This window comes from Cornus florida, unplaced genomic scaffold (assembly GCF_030987335.1).
Source record: "Cornus florida cultivar Cherokee Brave unplaced genomic scaffold, ASM3098733v1 CherokeeBrave_3.0.0_Hap2_Chr03, whole genome shotgun sequence".
NCBI lineage: Eukaryota > Viridiplantae > Streptophyta > Magnoliopsida > Cornales > Cornaceae > Cornus > Cornus florida.
The window spans coordinates 47,820,943-47,841,173 of NW_026775573.1; the positions used below are offsets into that span (position 1 = coordinate 47,820,943).

Below are 20,231 nucleotides of genomic sequence, written 5' to 3' on the forward strand. Positions count from 1 at the left end.
ATAAATTAAATACCAGGACTATCCTTTTGAAATTAGGGGTATTACACCACCCAACATACATGTTTCTTCTAATAAGTCCAACACATATTTTCGTTGGGATAAACTTATACCCTTCTTAGATCTAGCAACTTCAATACCCAAGAAATACCTAAGTTTACCCAAGTCTTTAGTGTGGAATCGATATTGCAGAAATAACTTCAGCTTAGCAATGCCTTCAGAATCATCACCTGTGATCACAATATCATCAACATACACCACAAGAAATATGAAGCCAGCTTTAGTGCGCTGGTGAAATACCGAATGGTCGGTCTGACATCTGTTAAGACCAATTTTTAATGCCGCCTTAGAGAATTTTCGAAACCAAGCCCGTGGAGACTATGTCAATCCATACAGGGCCTTTTTAAGGCGATAAACAGTGTGAAGATGCTCCCCCTGAGCAATAAGCCTAGGTGGTTGCTCCATATAAACCTCTTTTGCCAAGTCACCTTGCAAAAAGGCATTTTTAACATCTAACTGAAACAGAGGTCAATGCCTATTAGCAGCAAGAGAAATCAAAACACGAATAGATGAAATCTTAGCAACAGGGGCAAATGTCTCATCATAGTCAATACCATAAGTCGGGGTATAACCTTTGGCAACAAGCCGTAATTTTATTATGAGACAAGTTTAAAAATCGCAACGCATCAAGACTAGAAAAATCATCTAGGATTGAACCAGATAAATTATTATGTGAGAGATCTATGCTCGTAACAAGTCCAAGGATATCCTTGTACTCTGATTCTCTCCCTTTTGTCACCAATGAGAGAATATCTTTGTAGACTTCCATTGGAATATTATAAAAAGTTTCTCCACTTCCAAATATGTAATGATATGTAGAATTTGTGATAGTCTTCAACCATTTTGGTATCGGTCCTGATAGGTTATTATTTCCAAGACCAAGGATTATAAGCCCAGAAAGTTGGCATATTTGTGATGGTATATTGCTAATAAATTTATTGGATCTTAAGCTGAGAACCTTCAAGTCTAAAATGTCTCCAATCCAACTCGGAATGAGTCCGGTAAATTTATTTCCACCTAAATTAATGAGGCTCAAATAGGTGCAGTTTCGCATTGATAAAGGTATTTCTCCAAAGAAATTATTATCATACAATTGCAAAGATTCGAGAAACCTCAGCGAACCCAATGAATTTGGAATTTTACCAGATAGGTGGTTGCTTCCCACGTTCACATGGGTCAGATGTTGCCAATGCAACAAGCAATGAGAAAGTTCACCTAATAATATATTATTTGATACATCCAGAACCTCCAACATACTTTCTCCATTCATCTCTTGGCACAAGAATGAGGAAATGGGTCCAAAGAAAGAATTGTTTGCAAGGTTCAAATATCTAACATTTGGAGACAAACGTGGTAATGAACCCTCGAAACGATTAGAACTAATATCAACAAAACTATAGTTTAGGAACACGTTCGATATGTCTCCATTTATCTGGTTGTTGGAGAGATTGATAGAATCAATACCTGACACCCACTTCCACAACCATTCTGGAGCTGCACCTGAAATTCCCGATTGGGAAATGTCTAATACCCACAAAGATACTTGTGTTTGTAGCCATGAAGGAAAACTTGGACCCATATTGCAGGAGCTCATACTAAGCATCTCAAGTTGGAAGGGAGGAACCCAATTAGAGTTCACGTTGAAGAAAAGAGGGTTTGAAGACATATACAAAATCTTCAATTTTGAGAGTCTGGCAAAATTCACTTCGGAAACAATGCCTCCTAAGGAATTATGACCTACCAATAATTTCTCATGATTTGAGAGGAACCCCATACTTTTTGGAAAAGTGTCACTCAATTTATTATCAGAAAGATCTAAGAATCTCAAGGACGATAAGTTTCCAATAGATGCTGGAATGGGACCATACAATGAGTTCCCCGTAAGTGACAAATATTCAAGATGTTTCAATTGCCCAAGCCCATCTGGGATTTCCCCTGTAATTAGATGATTGTCTCCCAAGTCTAACTCTCTCAACAGGCGAAGATTTGAAATGATGCTAGGTATTTGACCATATAGGGAATTGCGGGATAGGAAAAGAGACTGAAGATTTGAAATGATGCTAGTATTATATATATATATATATATATATATATATATATATATATATATATATAATACTAGGAGTACCAGGCACATAAAGGAAAATAATTAAGTGGGCATCTAATTTTGGTTCCCAAAACTAATTTACACTTAAATTAAGGCCCCTTAAGTTGTTTAATTAATTGCCATATTTTAAAGAAATTATATTGCCTGTGGAAAAGAAAAATTAAAAATAATAATAGTAGTTAATTTGGCTTCTTCATATGAATATTTCTGGCTCTACATGTTAACATGTCGTTATAAAAATCACGACAAACAAATTTAAAGCTAAATTGCATAATTCTAAAGTGAAGCTACAAGTCGAGTAAAGTTCAAACTTTTACATGCGGACGTGTCTGACCTGATATTTCAAGAGACTTCAAGGCCAAAAAATTACCAATTGAACCACTCACTTGGAGTTGAAAACAAAAAAATAAATAAATAAAAAAGTTACATTTTGATTTCAAGACTGGTTAGGTATTAGATAATTGATGAAAGTTTCTTATGAAAATTTAATCAATTATAAATATTATAAAACACATACACCACAATATTTTACATGGTGTTAGAAATCATAGCAACTTAGTCTATATTTTGGTGGTGTCAAGATAGAAACTTTTACCGAATACTTTTGGACCACTTATTACCATCTGGGAACCTTTCATTGAGCAAAAGATTCATTTAATACTTCTGATCCACTTAGATGGGAAATTATTATATGATCCAAAGATTATTCTACGGACTATATGATGATAATGCAATTGACCACGCTAATAGTCCGATGTCCATGTGATAATGGACCCACATGGATGGGAATGCAAGTAATGCTTGATGACTTGACTTAAAGTCTTCCAATAATCCAATGTGAGAAGTTATTGCACAGTGCTAGTGATGACACTAAATGGACACATCAATTTTAAAAAACAGATGACATTAAAGACTTGTTGACTTAGAATGCAACCTACCGTGAGTATCACAGGAGAGTCCACGACCACTGGATGTGAGATTTCATTTTCTTTCTATCCATCTATTATGTAAAATTATAAAGAATAAAAGCTAAGTTAAAATTTTTTTAAAGAAATTACACTGACGTCCTTTAAATTTGAATAATTATTTTTTTTATTCAATCAAATAAAATGAGAAAAAAGTCTATTATTTTATGCCATTAAATTATTTTTTGTAATTAAAATTTAATTTTATCCATCTAATTATTTTATAGAATGTCCATCTCATATATATGTGTTTATATATATACATATGTATTGTATAAAATATAAAATATAATATAAATAATACAATAATAGTATATATAATATATAAGATTTAAACTTATATGCAATTGCAGTCATTACAATGACTTTTTTAACAACAAAAATTTAAAAATCTTTCTTTAATTAAAAGTATAGTAATGCATATAACAAAAATATATGAGTTCAAATATTATTTTTCTTCACACATAGAGGGGGGTTGGATGAATTGCATAAAACCGGAGCTTGACTTGGTGGGGGGTGTTTTAGGCAAAAAGTCAAAAAATAACCCACCTCGTTAGTTGTGAGTTTTTTTTTTTTTTAAAAAAAGGAAATTAGTAAAAAGATTAATTGCAAACCCTACAAGTCAACCGGATTAAATATAGTTTACCCAATAAAATAAGATTAAAAAAAAAAAACATAATTAACCTAACATGTTTTATAACTTATATTACATCTGATAGTTCACTTCACATGTACTTGTGAACAATGAGCACGGTTAGATGCAGTATGACACTTATTGGCCTATAAAATAAGATTAAAAAACTATATTAATGAACTATAGTGTGTAAAAGGATCTCACCCAATTTTTTTGGCATGGGACCATAAAATTATCTTGCATGTTTACTTTGTACTCTCTATCCAAATATTCTCCGAAATCTAAAATGCATGAAATTGATAAGGTTGTTGAAAATATGAAGCACTCTAAGAGACTTAAAATTAACATAAGAAAGAGGTGGAATCATTTTCTCAGGTTGGGAATAAAACAAATATAGTTGTGAAAGCGATGGAAAACAAAAATAAGAAGAAATAACAAATAAAAACAAAAAACAATCAGACACTGATAACTCAATATTCAAAAAACAATCAAAGGTTCCTTATCTTCTTCTTTTTTTTCTTTTTTCTTTTTTTTTTTTTTTAAAAAAAAAAGGGAGAAGTCATTTAAAACTAAATATGTTCATATATATATAATTAAGTTATTAAGGTGTTGTGAATTGATAATTCAATTCAATACTTAATTTTTAATTTTGTAAAATAGCAGAGCACATAAATAATGCAAAAAATATAATTATGTGTCCGAGACACACAAAGGGAAAGAAATAATGTGAAGCAAATAAAAACAAAAAGAAAAATAGGACACTAACAAAGTTGAACCAACTATAATCAGAAACCCTTTGATCTAATTAACTATAATAGAGGTAAGACCCAATGTATACACATTAAGAAATTAATCCAACGCACACATGCACTCGCTATTGTCCCAATGAAGACGAACCCTCAAGCTCCCAATGTTGAAGTAGGAGAATGAAATCTCTGCAGAAGGAAAGACTCTTGAAAACGTGGGACACTTGGTTAAACTATCTAATGCTTTCCACTTGACTGGGTGGTGTCATTTTCCTGTTTTTGAGGCTGAGAATGATCAAAAGACTTTGAATGAAGATTTAACTTACAACACCAACATTAGAATAAAAAATTAAAAAATTAAAAACAAAGAAACTATCAAATATAATACAGAAGATGGATCAAGGTGCTTAATTATATATGGATGCAACCACAATTAACTATATTCAACTTTTTTATTATAATCATTTAAGTCAAAAATCTGTTTTTATAACCTTTTCTTTTTATCTTTTTTTGCTTTATTTATTATTATTATTTCAGAGGACTTTTTTGTAAACTATAAATTACACATTACTAACTTCACGTACTACTTAATTAGTAATTTGAAAACTTTAAGGACTTGAAGTTGTAAAATTATTTGGTATATATATATATATATATATATATATATATATATATAGGAGTCCAAGGCACATAAAGGAAAATAAAATTTGTAAGAATTTGATAAGAAATAATAAATAAAAACAAAACGAAAATAGGACCAATTAGGATAACTCTCTCTCTATATATATTTCATTGACTAGAAAAGTATAATTTAGGCCCATTTGGAAATGAAGACCACAAAACTTTAATCAACCAGAAAACTATGTCTACCAATCACCAATTTCACAAAAAATAAATTGGTGTTCTTAATTCACTAATTAAGGGGCTTCTAGGGCATTCCTCAATAGCGTAATTGGTAGAGAGTTCAGTTCCCTAAATGAGTGTGTTTGTGTTAAAATCTCCCCTCTTCTTGATTTGCTAGGAAAAATAAAAATAATTAAGGGGAGATGACCTTAATAAGCTCCTTAAGTTGTTTAATTGATTGCCATTTTTTAAAGAAATTATATTGCCTGCGGAAAAGAAAATATATTAACTGCACTAGCAATGCTTCAGGAATTCTTCCATATGAGTATTTCTGGCTATGCATACTAACATGTCGTTATAAAAATTATGACAAACAAATTTAAAGCTAAATTGCATATTTCTAAAGTGAAGCTATAAGTTGAGTAAAGTTCGACTTTTACATGCAGACGTGGCCAACCTGATATTTCATGAGACTTCAGGGCCAAAAACTTACCAATCGAACCAATTACTTAGAGTTGAAAACAAAAAAATAAATAAATAAAAAGTTACATTTTGATTTCAAGACTGATTAGGTATTGAATACTTGATGAAAGTTTCTCATGAAAATTTAATCAATTATGCATATTACAAAACACATATACCATAATATTTTACATGAGGCTCGAAGTCGTAGCACCTTAGTCTATATTTTGGTGGTGTCAAGATAGATACTTTTATGGTATACTTCTGGACCACTTATTACTGTTTTGAAGCCTTCCATTGAGACAAGTATTCATTTAATACTTTTGATCCACTTTGATGGAAAATTATTATATGATCCAAGATTATCAGACCAACCATATGATGACAAGTAAATAAAAAATGCAATGGAGCTTTATATGTGGCCTTGTAATTGACCACGCTGATAGTCCCATATCTATGTAATAATGGACCCACATGGATGGTAATGCTTGATGACTTGACTTAAAGTCTTCCAATAATCCAATTAGGGCTGCAAATGAATCAAGCTGTTCATGAACAGCTTAGGCTCGGCTTGCTCCAGGCTCGGCTCAGGCTCGGTTCGCTAGTAAATGAGTCGAGCCCGAGCCCAATTTTTAGGCTCGTTTAATAAACGAGCCGAGCCCGAACAACGCTGGGCTCGGCTCGTATAGGCTCGTTATATATAATATAATATATAGTAAATGACACATTAAAAAACATAACTTAGCAAGTTAGCATAGCTCGAACCCAAGACTTCATTATGAGAGAATAGAACTCCTAACACTCCTCCAAAGCTACCACTAATCCACTTTGTGTCTTTAAAATACAACATTTTAAGACAATTTTTTAAATAGATTATCTAATATACTAATATACATATACTAAATAGATTATCTAAGACAATTTTAAGAGAATCAATAACTATACTACAATTTTTTTAATCATTATCGGTAGAAATGATAATTATTTTAAATTAATAATTTACATATCAAAAGCGAAACACCACAAGAATAATATCAAATAAAATAATATTGGAGAATCATCATCATGTTGATCTAAAGTTAAACACCACAATTTTGTTTTTATTAAGTATGAATGGAAATTAGAATTGGCTCTATGATCTTCAAAGACTCATCGATTTAAGTATGAATGAAAATCAAAATTGAGCACAACTTAGATAGATTTTTTGTAATATTTAAATTCAAATATTTATCTATATTATGTTATAAAATATTCAAATATGAAATAAGTATGAATGAAAATTAGAATTGACTCTATTATCTTCAAAAACTCATCGATCTAAGTATGAATGGAAATCAGAATTGAAGACAACTTCGATAGATATTTTGTAATCTTTAAATTCAAATATTTATGTTTATTATGTTATAAAATATTCAAATGTGAATTGTATGAATGGAAATCAGAATTGACTCTATGATCTTCAGAGACTCGTCGATTTAAGTATGAATGGAAATCAGAATTGAGCACTAACTTAGTCTGCTTATTTAATTTTAATTAGCGCATATTAATTAACTGAAATAAACTTTTTTAATAATTCAAGTCAATAGAACTAATCCAAACAGATGAATTCACCATCCAAGAGCATGTTCCTTGGTAAGTTTATAATTTATAACGAATATGTGCCAATGATTTACGACATAATACTACATTAAACTATGGTTTTTTTTTTTTTTTTTTTTTTTTTTTTTTTTTTTTTTGGGACAATTCGGTTATTTCAATTATTATGAGATGATTTTATACAAACTTCTTTAGGTGAGGATTTTTTTCATGTTGGATTATAGTCTATTTTTAAGCTCATTTAAGTTATGGAGTGGAAAAATTCATTGCTGTACTTGATTCTGTATCTTGTAGATGTCACTAGGTGTGGTTAAAAAGGGGCTGAAACTCTAATTTGATCTTTTGTATTTTTTTATTATTTATTTTTTTATTTTTTGTGGAATACTAATTAATTTTGAGAAGTAATTTAAAAAAAAAAAAATTAACGAGCCGAGCCCGAGCTTTTAACATTAAGACGAGCCCGAGCCCGAGCAGAATTTTCTGAGCTTGTCACGAGCCGAGCCCAAGCAGACCCTGTAAACAAACGAGCTGAGCCCGAGCAGACCCAAGCTCGGCTCAGCTCGGTTCATTTGCAACCCTAAATCCAATGTGAGAAGTTATTGCACAATGCCAGTGATGACACTTCATGGACACATCAATTTGAAAAAGCAGTTAACATTAAAGACTTGATGACTTAGAAAGCAACCCACCATGAGTAGCACGGGAGGGTCCACGACCACAAGATATGAGATTTCATTTTCTTGCTATCCATCTATTATGATAAAATCATAAAGAATAAAAACTAAGTTAAAAGAACACCAACAATAACAGTAAAAAAATATATATATATATTATAAACTATACAGACCTCCTTCAGATTTAAACAATTATTTTTTTATTTAATTAAACAAAATGAGAGAAAAGTATATCGTTTTATGTCATTAAAGGACCCACCACATCTATTCCCCATTAAGCGAATGGCCATGGATTTGTCATCGCATGTAAATCTTTGGCCGGTTGGTGCTTCATCGGTCCATAGCGTTGACATTTGTCGCACTTTCTGGCATATTCTTTGGCGTTTCTGGCTAGGTACGGCCAGAAGTAACCTTGAATCAAAATCTTATGAGCAAGGAACCTTTCTTCGGAGTGGTTGCCACAATCCCCATCATGTATTTGCTTCATTATTTCAAAGACCTCTATGGGGGTCAAGCACTTTAAGTATGGGCCTGAGAATGACTTTCGGTATAAATGGTTATTAATGATGGAGTATTTGACTGCTGCAAACCTCACTTTCTTGGCGTCATCCTTCTAACCAGGAAGGATTTCGTTTCTGAGATAATTCTCCAGTGGGTCCATCCAGCACGGCTCCCTCGAAGCTTCTGGGAGAAGAGAAAAGAGAGAGAATAGGAGGAGAGAGGAAATAAAGGGGACAAAAGAGAGAATAGGAGGAGAGAGATAAAATATTAATATTAATATTAATTTAATATGTGGTTTTAATAACTTAGATAAGCATTGAGAGACATGGTGGAATGGCCCCTAAAATTTTTGGATGAAAAAAATTTAAAAATAAGTTCTTCGAAATATAGAAAAGATATTATTAATGGCCCTTCCAAAACTACAAGGAACTTGAATCTGGACTCCCACCCTTTTTTTCTTTACTTTTTAAATTTTCATTTTAAAAGAAAGGCACAAAGAATATCTATATTTTCGTTCTTCTCATTTCATATACTTAAGAATTATGAATTATTTTTATTTATAAATAATCAAATAAATTTTCTTATATATTATGTACAATAAAACTCCTATTGTAAATTATAATTTTTTACAATTTATATATATATATATATATATATATACAATCTTTTTTATATTTTTGTTTTCAAATTGACTCCTCCAAGCAAAAGTTTTTGAGTCTGCTGCTAGTGATTAGTTATTTACCTAGCTACCAAAATTTAATAACTCAAAATTATTTAGGCTTAAAATTTACACTTTTCCTATATGATTCGTTTAAAATGATAATACATTGGGCATTGCTTTTTTCCTAGCAAGAAAAAACTATATTAGTGAACTGAGGATGAACAAGCATTTCTATTGGGCCGGCCAATTTTGGACTTGGACTCATTTAGCTTTTTTTCTTACTCGACATGGATCTGGCCCAATTGTCTAGCTGCATTTGGATTCACATTTTTTTTTTCTTTTGTTTCTGTTATTTAGGAATATTATTTTATCCTTCGATAATTTTATTATACAATTTTGCCTAGTATTTTTTTATATGTGTAAGTTATCCTAATATGTTTTATTTGATTGTAATATAAATATAAAAAATCTCGTGAGTGAATTGTTGAATTGTTGAGTATTATTGATGAAGTAGAAGCTAAATGCAGAATTACGTTCTACAATTGGCATTCAAAAGTTAAAGAGAAAATTGAAATTTTATCTATTTATGTGTAAATCCGCCATTGTATTCTAAAAATGATCCTATATTGGGACTATCTCTAAAAATTTAAGAAAAAATTCTAACACAAGAACTATTGTCTTATACTAAAATCTGGTGCGTGACTCACATCATACATCCACCAAAACCATGATTAAATCAGTAAGAATATATTTTATTTAAAAATCCATCAATCCAAAGGAAATTTATTACATCCCCAACTAATAAAAATTCCAACAACAAAATGAATCTTATTACAAAATGTTTGCTAGGAAACAATAATAAAATCAATATGTGAAAATCCGAAAAATCTCCATCTCCCCTTGAGCCTCCTTTGCAAGCTAAATCAATGTGCACCTGAAAGTAATAAAAGGGTGAGCTCACAAGCTCAACAAGAATTGCTAAACACTATCATCGTTCAGCAAATCAATTCTTACTTATAATCTGTATATATGTACTTATATAAGTGACCACGAAAATATTTACTAATCATTGTCATTCTATAACTTTAACTCAAACTGTGAGCCTGTAACCCAGTTAGAATTTAAATTACTAAGATTCCACTTAGCTCACATGAGCCCCTGGCTCCCCTCAACCAGTTGGCGTTCTAATGCCAATACCTCACATGAGCCCCTGGCTCCACTTCGAATAAATGGTGTGAATTGCATAATTCCTGACTACCAAATATACACATGTGGCTGGGTTGTACGTCTACTCAAATGGTCCCTAACCACATCCACATACTAAGGGCACCTTTAGCCCAATGGCTATAACAAAAGAGTAATTTCACTCCCGAAAACAGTCCCTGACTGTGCTCAACAACCTCACCATTGTATAAGTCACAAACTACTGCTCCAACTTGTTCAATCTCATCAATTAAACACTAAATACATTTAGATAATTTTGACTCATAATATCATGAGTTTCAAACACCTTAATTAATAATTAATTAATACTAACATACCAACTCATAATCCTAATTACAATAAGTTGCAAACCTATACTCTAAATTTCAACGTCAACATTATTCAAATTATTCTGCTACAGACTATGCTCATCTTCCTCAATACCCATTCTTATCCTATTATGCCAGAACTGATTCTTTACTATTTCGTAGCCAATTGACCAAACATACAAAATATATATTACTCTGTTTGTAGTCTGTACACACATAAGTGACCCTAAATCCACCCTCTGTAATGAAACTCCAAAGACGGAATTCATAAAAAAACACTCCTGTGATGCACCCAATTAATTTGATCACATGGTCCTTTAGTGGTCCGCCACCATCATTACCAATGTTTCCATCTTTCCCATGTATCAAACAATCAACAATCTCATTGCGTGCAAGAAATTTTGGCAAAGATTCGTAATGGCCTAGCACCATCATTACAAACAATTATCTCTGTACCAGGTAACATGTATTTCCTATACTTCTTTCAACGCTTACTGACCTATGTAATCATATATACATATATTTTTAAAAAAATGCACCTGTTCCCAGAATAAAATGATAAATTCACCCATGTAAACAATCTATGAGGTGATTAATATATATATATAAATATATCCGGTCGACATTCAATTATAACCCACACCCAATGATCAAATTTCATTAATCTCTAAATTATATAATTACACCAAATCGTTAATTCATATCATCAAAATAATGCTTTATTATTCAGATTCTCGCCTAACATGACTAACATTTAGTAGTCCACCAACTAGCCCTCTTACCATACTTTATAAATCATACTAGTAACACCATCTCTTTTTACAGGAAAACCCATAATAAAGAAACAATCTATTTTTGTAGATAAGATCTAGACTGCAAATGAAACAAATAGCAGCTTTGCAATTTAAGAAAAGTCACTTCCAGATTCAAGACTTATATATACGATTTCTACTACTCTAACCAAAATAAAACATCATGAGTGATAATCATCCTACAATCAATCATGTAATTATATATAGGATATAAGCAAGAATTAACTTGCCTAAAATGCAAATACTACTTGAGTTTTTCTTCGCTCCACAACAACGAACGCGTAATAATTCTTGGAACAGCAACGTAGGTAAAAAAAATCTCCGTTAAATAACGTACGTCAAATAAACTAGTCATTCCTGATCGTAGCTTTATCTCCTTTATATATATATATATATATATATATATATATATATATATATATATAGTGTTAAAAAAAAAATCACAGTTGTTACAAGAAAATTGAAATTTTATCTATTTATGTGTAAATCCGCCATTGTATTCTAAAAATGATCCTATATTGGGACTATCTCTAAAAACTTAAGAAAAAAATAAAATATGAAGCTAAATACTAGGGGTGGGCAAAAAATTCACCAATCCGCGAACCTGATCCGATCCGTACGGATCGGATCGGATTACCAGACCCACGGATCGGTGGCGGATTCTAAAAAATTGAATCCGTAGTCCACGGATCGGATCACGGATTGGGCTGTCAAAAATCAGATCCGATCCGTGAATCCGATCCGTGGCAATCCGTGGGTAATCCGTAATATATATATATATATCAACTCTATCCGTAGCAATCCGTGTGCCACATACCTGACGTTTTTTATTTTTTTATTTTTTTGGTAAATATTTACTGATCGTCTACGGTTTGAGGAGATTCATAGAGATTGTTCTGCTATCCCTTTTTTTTCACTGCACTGCTAGTCTGCTACTTCCTTTTTATTTTTTTGGCCTATGTGGTTCACTGCTATTTTTGGACCTTTGGTTATGTAATATTTGGCATATGGATTTGCTATCCCTTTTTTTATTTCACTTCACTGCTACTGTTATGTAATATTGGCATAGTCCTACTGTTTTTTCGGATAATTTGGATAACTACTATCCTCTTGGTTATGCAATATTTTACAGTTTGATTATTTTTGTTATTATGCATTTAAATTGGTTTAATCTATGTTTTATTTTACACTTCTGTAATTGAATATGAAATTGGCAAAAAATTAAAAATAGAGTAATTTAAAAAGTTTAGTCCGCGGATTGGATCCGATCCGATCCGTCATTTCACTGATCTGATCCGTGGACTAATGAATTGGTGGCAGATTCAACATTTTCCAATCCGTTGTGAGCAGATCGGATTAGGAATGATGCCTAATCCGATCCGTGGTCACCCCTACTAAATACTAAAATAAGATAACACTTAAAAATAAATTAAGAAGTAAAAAAAATCATGTGATCACGTGTTTTTTGCTTATACGCGTGTGCCTATATCTATATATATAGTTATATGCATAGGTACTTTTGAAGGCATATCCAATCTTTTCAAAGCTTGGAATAGCCAACTTTTGAATAAAAAAAATCTTGAAAAGAGTAAGCCGGAGCCAACCTTTTCAAAGATTGGAATGGCTACCTTGACCATATTAATTGCACACTTTTTTTTTCAGCTGAACCATTGATGATCAATAATATTGTAATATATATATATATATATATATATATATAATAGTATTATACTTATATTACGATTAATTAGTAAATATATTACGATATTGATTAGTAAATTTTTAATTACGTAGTACTAATTTGCCCATATTCTATAATTTTGGGAATCTCAAGCACTATAGTCACTTTTATTTTTTTAGTTCGCCTCCCAAATCAATATTTCTGGCTCTGCCCTGCTGCGTAGTGTCATTTTCTGTTTTCGAGGCTGACAATGATCACAGGACTTTGAAGATTGACTCACAACACTAACATTAGCATAAAAATTAAAAACTTAGGAACATACAACTAACTATATTCAACTTTATTTATTTATTTATTTATTTATTTTAGAGTAAATTACATTAAACTCTTCTTTTCTATTTGTATTTTTTTATTAAATCCCCTTTCTCTAATTTTTTTGCTAAAAAACCCCCTCAATTATCTAAGGGAGTGACTTAGCAAACGGACGTTAGATGAAAGGGAATTGAAATAGAAATTGACTTAAATATCCAATAGGCCTATCTGAAAATCTATTTTGTAGATGCGTCTTGATTTTTTTTTATTAAACAATCTAACGACATCATTCATATAAATTAAGACTTCTATTATTTTTTTTTAATATGTTAACATTTTACTAGACTGTCAAGTTCACATTAATCACGTAGAAGGAATATATTTTTTTTTTATAGAAAAAAACCATTTTAAAATATTAAAAAAAAAATAAGAAGAAAAACATGTAGGCATAAATAATATATATATAAAAAAAATAAAAAATTTAGGCATTATTTCTCGTAGTGTCTCTTTAACAAATCTGTATAAAATGAAAACCAATAAAATGAATGCACAATATAATTTTCAAATATATATATAGCGGATAAATTTAAAGAAAAAAACCAGATTTATATAGGTCTAAAAGTTAGTTGGAAATCCAAATATAGTATAAATAATATTTAATGGTACACCGTAAATTACATAAAGAGGGAGCGAGAGCGAGAGCGAGAGCAAATTCGAGAGCGAGAGCGTAAGAGCGACAAAATTAAATCATAAATAGTGAGAATTTGAATCAGAATGCGCACAGAGTATAAGAGCGAGAGCGCGTTTGAAGCGTGAGAACGATACCCGTTGAGAAAGATTGTGTGACATAGGATACACTCTTTTTTTATTATAATAATTTAAGTCAGAAAAATCTGTTTGTAGCAGAATTGGTACTATGGATTAGGCTTGGGCCACTTGTTTGTATAATCTGTTTGTCTTAACATTGGGCTTGGACAAATTGTGCCTTGTATATGCGTCATCATTCCTCACATTATTATTTTTTATGTGCTTGCTGAGGAGAAGGTTTGACAAGACAAATTTTTGTGAACCTTAAAAGCCAGACATTGATTGAATTTAGCAGGCTGTTTGGGCTTTTAAGAATAGAGATAAAGGGTCTTCGTAGACACATCCACTATGTTCTTTCATTATTTAAACAAAATATCTACAAAATTATGCCTTGTATATGCGTCATCATTCCTCACATGGGCCGGAGTTTGGGGCCTTGTACACTTACTCTAATGCAATTAACATTTACCTTTCAAAAAAATAAAAAAAAAAGTTTTAGAAGAGTTGAGTTTTTATTTTTGCAAATGTCATATTTTTTCTAAGCAAGAAAATAGATCTCCTTTTCCATATCTTAAGTATATATGTAATCTTTTAGTAAAATATGTAGAATTATACAGTTCATGAAAATTCTAGGTAAATAGAATTCGAAAATACAAGTTTTGGGTCAAATGATTTACAAGTTTTTATTTTTTATTTTTTTATTTTTTATTTTGGAGTGAAAAATGAAATACTTAGGTAGTTACGGGTAAAGTTATATAATTGACACCAATTTTTATTTATTCATATGTAATAGTTGGTTTTAGTAACTATGGTGATAAGCATTGAGAGACATGTTGGCATGACCCTTAATATTTTTGGGTGAAAAGAATTTTAAAATAGGTTCTTCTAAATATGAAAAAGATATTATTAAAAGAAAGGAAGAATATCTATATTTCGGTTCTTCTCATTTCCCTCCCTTTTGTTACCAATTGGAGAATATTTATATATACTTCACCTTATGAATACTTCACCATAATTATCGTTAAAAATTAATTCGCTCAACTTCATAAATCTTAAACCAATTCTTAAAATGTTTTTACATAATGATGTACGCTCATATTGCTTTATATGGTAATGAGAGTTAATTAGTTATCCAATAATTAAATTCCCAATAAAGTTCAAAAACAAATGAGAAAGGTATTAAACAAAAGCAAACTCAGAGCATAACTCTTCACTGGTTCAGATTGCTTGAATGTGACTCATGATAAAGCATGATATCACTTCATGCGCAACTGAGTTGGATATATTTCTTATATATTATTGTATTATTGTTTGTTGAACTCGTGCATGAATGCGAATAGATCCACAACCACATTCAAAATCTAGCTCCCGGTTGATCCAAAATGTCCAGCACGGAATTATTCATTGTATCGGCAATCTGCAATAAAATAAATTTAACCAAATGTCCAATTCAACACACAATCTTTACATTTGAAAGAAAATTACTTCCTAGTTTTTCTGAGGGAACTTAGAACTAAACCAGTCCACTTTTTCAAAACCAAAGGCTGTGGTGTACTTTTTCAAAACCAAAGGCTTGATCAGTAGTCAAAATGATTTTGGTTTTACTGAATCAGAGAGGGTTTGGTTTAAGTGGATATTTCAAAAAAAATTATTTCCTTTTCCTTGTTATTGTTGTTTTCATCTATTTGTGTTAGAAGGGTTTTTGCATAACAAATATAAGTTAATTTATATTTAAGTGATAATTCATATAACATTAGCATGACTACAAAAATAGACTACCAAGTGTACAGTATATTAGTAAATAGATAAAGAGCACGAACAGAGTAGCAACTACAATAAGGAAAAAATAAAAAATTAAAAGGAGAGAAATGTGGAAGCAAAACCTTGTACAAGATGATGATGGTCTTCATGTTTCATTAGATCTCTTGAACTTGCTGCGGAGCCAATTCACCTTTATCAATATAGCCACATAGATCCGGTCTTTCATATCATCAAGAAGCTGAAAATAAGCATGCCTCCATGTCCTTTTGAGGAGAAGAGTACCACAAACAATCCAAAATCCAACCACAAATCCTGGACCCATACTAATATAAAACCATACCATTCCATACTCTTCTTCCTCTTCCTCCATTGACGTCACACCTCGACCTTGAGATTCTTCTTCTCTTGTGCAATTGTTGTTGAGAGGGGCTCCACAAAGTTCAGCATTGCCAATGTAGCTAGTTGCATTAAAACTCTGAAGTTGGGTGCCCGTAGGAATTCTTCCATTAAAGAAGTTGTATGACAAGTCCAAGTAACTCAGAAATGTCAAATTCGACATGCTTTGAGGAATTTCACCAGAAAGATGGTTTCTCGAGATATCAAGGGATTCTAATATTGTCATGCCTCCAACGTTCTCCGGTATCTTTCCCGTAATTTTATTATGAGACAAGTTTAAAAATCGCAACGCATCGAGACTAGAAAAATCATCTGGGATTGAACCAGATAAATTATTATGTGAGAGATCTATGCTCGTAACAAGTCCAAGGATATCCTTGTACTCTGATTCTCTCCCTTTTGTCACCAACGAGAGAATATCTATGTAGACTGCAAATGGAATACTACCAATAGCACTTCCCATTTCCAATTTGTTATGATATGTAGAACTTGTGCTAGTCAACGCACTGATATTCTTCAAACATTTTGGTATCGGTCCGGATAGGCTATTATTCCCAAGATCAAGGATTATAAGCCCAGAAAGTTGGCATATTTGTGACGGTATATTGCCGATAAATTTATTGGATCTTAAGCTGAGAACCTTCAAGCCTAAAATTTCTCCAATCCAACTCGGAATGAGTCCGGTAAATTCATTTCCACCTAAATTAATGAGCCTCAAATAGGTGCAGTTTCGCAATGAGTTTGGAATTTTACCAGATAGGTGGTTCCTTCCCACGTTCACATGGGTCAGATGTTGCCAATGCATCAAGCAATGAGAAAGTTCACCTAATAATATATTATTTGATACATCCAGAACCTCCAACATACTTTCTCCATTCATCTCTTGGCACAAGAATGAGGAAATGGGTCCAAAGAAAGAATTGTTTGCAAGGTTCAACATTCTAACATTTGGAGACAAACGTGGTAATGAACCCTCAAAACGATTAGCACTAATATCAACAACACTAGAGTTTAGGAACACGTTCGATATGTCTCCATTTATCTGGTTGTCATCAGTACATCATTAAATCCTAGATCGAGACGACGAAGGCTCGATAGATTGGCAAGCTGATGAGAAATCGGCCCTTGGAGATTGCAGCTGGACAAACGTAGTTCTGAAAGGGAAGGAAGGTTGCTCAGTTGTCTATGCCAATCAACCGCCTTGCCAAGGTCAATCAAACTCATGTCAACGTATTCCAAGGAATGAAGACCAGCAGTCCAACTAAGGTCATCAACATAAAGTTGATCATTATTAGAAATTAGATCAAGAACACGAAGCCCAGAGAGATTCCCAAGTTGATGAGGAATCAATCCCTCAAAATAAGCATAAGAGAGGTTGAGATATCTCAAACTCGGCATAGAACCAAAGAAACTTGGAATAGTAGAACCACTGAAATTGTTCATACTCAAGTCCAAGTAAATCAGAGATTCTAATTCCACCAAAGATGAACTAATCTTCCCACCCAACAATTGCGTTTCATCAAAGTGATTGTATGGATTGGAGAGGTGAAGCTGGATGACTCGACCAGTAACATTGTTGCAGCGGACTCCAGTCCAAGTACAACAATCTTGTTGGAGTCCAGACCATGAGGATAGCCTGTTGGAAGGATCCCAACTGATACCTTGTTTGAAATTGAGAAGAGCTGTTTTTTCTTTTTCACTGCAAACTCCATGTGAAGTACCATCACATAATAATAATAGGGCAGTTGAGAATGATAGCAGCCAAAGCGTGACAAGCGCTATGCGGCTCCTCATCATCATCATCTTCAATTCTATCTGATTACAAATTTATGATATCAAATTCGTTGATCATATATGTAAAAGAAAACTCAGACATTATATATATACACACTGTATATACCTTCATTTCTGGATCTTTTACCAATGGGTGGGGCCCATGTAGAAATGAAGATCAACTGCCTACCACAAACTTCCTGCCACGATAATGGATCCATCCAATTTGACTTGGGATACTGTTCACTCATTTCATTGTCAACGCCAATTGCAAAACCAAAGTCTTGAATAACAGAAATTAAACATGGATTTTTTTATTTTCTAAAAGTTCCACTTGTCTGAGTATGGGGCTGAGAATGACCACTAGTCTTAGAAAACTTGACTTATAACATCAACGTTAGCGTAAAAAAAACATTAAATAACAATAAAAAAGATAATAAGATACAAAAACATAATCTGTTTAACTTCAAGTACTTAATTATATATGGATGCAATTATAATTAACTATATTTAACCTTTTTTATTATAATCATTTAAGTCAAAAATCTGTTTGTATAACTTTTTTCTTATTATCTTTTTTTGCTTTATTTATTATAATTATTTTAGAGGAGTTGTTTTGTAAACCGTAAATTAAACATTACTAAATTCAGTACTTAATTAGCAATTTTGAAAACTTTGAAGAGTTGAAGCTGTAAAATTATTTGGTACTCAAAGTGTGTATGTATAATATATATAACTGGTAGTTCAGATACATAAAGAGAAATAAAAATATCAAAAATTTAACAAGAAATAACAAATAAAAACAAAATGAAAATAGAACCACAACTAAATTATAAAGAAATCTCAATATTAACTTTTATTAAATTAGGCAACAAAGTATCAAATGAACCAAAATTATCTAATAATTAATTTCTCCCCACATGTCATATGGCTATGTCCAATAACTTCATTGACTTGACTTGGAGTCTTCTATTGAGAAGGCTTATTGCACAATTCCAAAGTGACAATGACACATGTTGCTGCACATCTCAAATTCGAAAACTTATTAGATGCTTGTGAACACCTTTCATAATCAATTGCACTAGTCTTCACTTTTAGCAAGCAATTGCCATTAAAATTAAATCGATTAGATAATGTAGTCAATAAACTTGTCAGTGAAAACAAAAATTAGTTAGCGTATAGGCAATACGCTTTCTTTGATTTTGATTTCATTAAATATGAAAATTAGAAAAAGAACATAGAGAAATATATTAAAGTTGCTTGATATTATTAGACTCAACTAAGTAGCACCATATGAGAAGTTTATCAGAATTATACTTGAAAACAAGAAATGAAGATGGAAGTATCACTTTTTAGCACATGGTAGTGTCATTTTCCTGTTTTTGAGGCTGAGAATGATCAAAAGACTTGGAATGAAGACTTGGAATGAAGACTTGACTATCAACACCAACATCAGAATAAAATAAAATAAAAATTTTTAAAAAGTAGGAAGATACAAAGAAACTATCAAATATAATATAGAAGATGGATTAAGTACTTAATCATACATGGATGCAACCACAATTAAGTTAATTAACTATATTCAACTTTTTTATTATAATCATTTAAGTCAAAAATCTGTTTTTATAACATTTTTCTTATTACCTTTCTTTGCTTTATTTATTATTATTATTTCAGATGAATTTTTTGTAAACTATGTATTACACATTACTAACTTCACTACTTAATTAGCAATTTTGAAAACTTTAAGGAGTTGAAGTTGTAAAATTATTTGGTACTCAAATATATATATATATATATATAACTAGGAGTCCCAGGCACATAAAGGAAAATAAAAAATTTAAGAATTTGATAAGAAATAAAAAAATAAAAACAAAACCAAAATAGGACCACTTACGATATCTCTCTCTC

The 20,231-nt window shown here is 31.5% G+C and overlaps 2 protein-coding genes across 2 annotated transcripts; both read right to left on the minus strand.

The window, feature by feature from the left end:
* Positions 1 to 375: 375 nt before the first annotated feature.
* On the minus strand, positions 376 to 1,831 carry LOC132301571 (receptor-like protein EIX1). The gene is made up of 2 exons (XM_059798813.1): positions 1,016 to 1,831; positions 376 to 513 (listed from the first exon to the last, which is right to left on the minus strand). The coding sequence occupies exons 1-2, from the start codon at positions 1,829 to 1,831 to the stop codon at positions 376 to 378; spliced, it is 954 nt and encodes a 317-aa protein (XP_059654796.1).
* Positions 1,832 to 15,394: 13,563 nt separating this feature from the next.
* LOC132300441 (receptor-like protein EIX2) lies at positions 15,395 to 18,425 on the minus strand. Its single transcript, XM_059797509.1, has 2 exons — positions 16,274 to 18,425; positions 15,395 to 15,807 (listed from the first exon to the last, which is right to left on the minus strand). The coding sequence occupies exon 1, from the start codon at positions 17,485 to 17,487 to the stop codon at positions 16,297 to 16,299; it is 1,191 nt and encodes a 396-aa protein (XP_059653492.1). The 5' UTR covers positions 17,488 to 18,425; the 3' UTR covers positions 15,395 to 15,807; positions 16,274 to 16,296.
* Positions 18,426 to 20,231: the final 1,806 nt, after the last annotated feature.

Bases quoted from the DNA above. Each gene is read 5' to 3' on its own strand.
- LOC132301571 (XM_059798813.1), bottom strand. From the start codon at position 1,831: ATGGGGTTCCTCTCAAATCATGAGAAATTATTGGTAGGTCATAATTCC. The intron at 514-1,015 runs GTTCTCAGCTTA...CCTCTGTTTCAG, and splicing joins GAGACATTTTAGACTTGAAG to TTAGATGTTAAAAATGCCTT.
- LOC132300441 (XM_059797509.1), bottom strand. From the start codon at position 17,487: ATGTTGAACCTTGCAAACAATTCTTTCTTTGGACCCATTTCCTCATTC.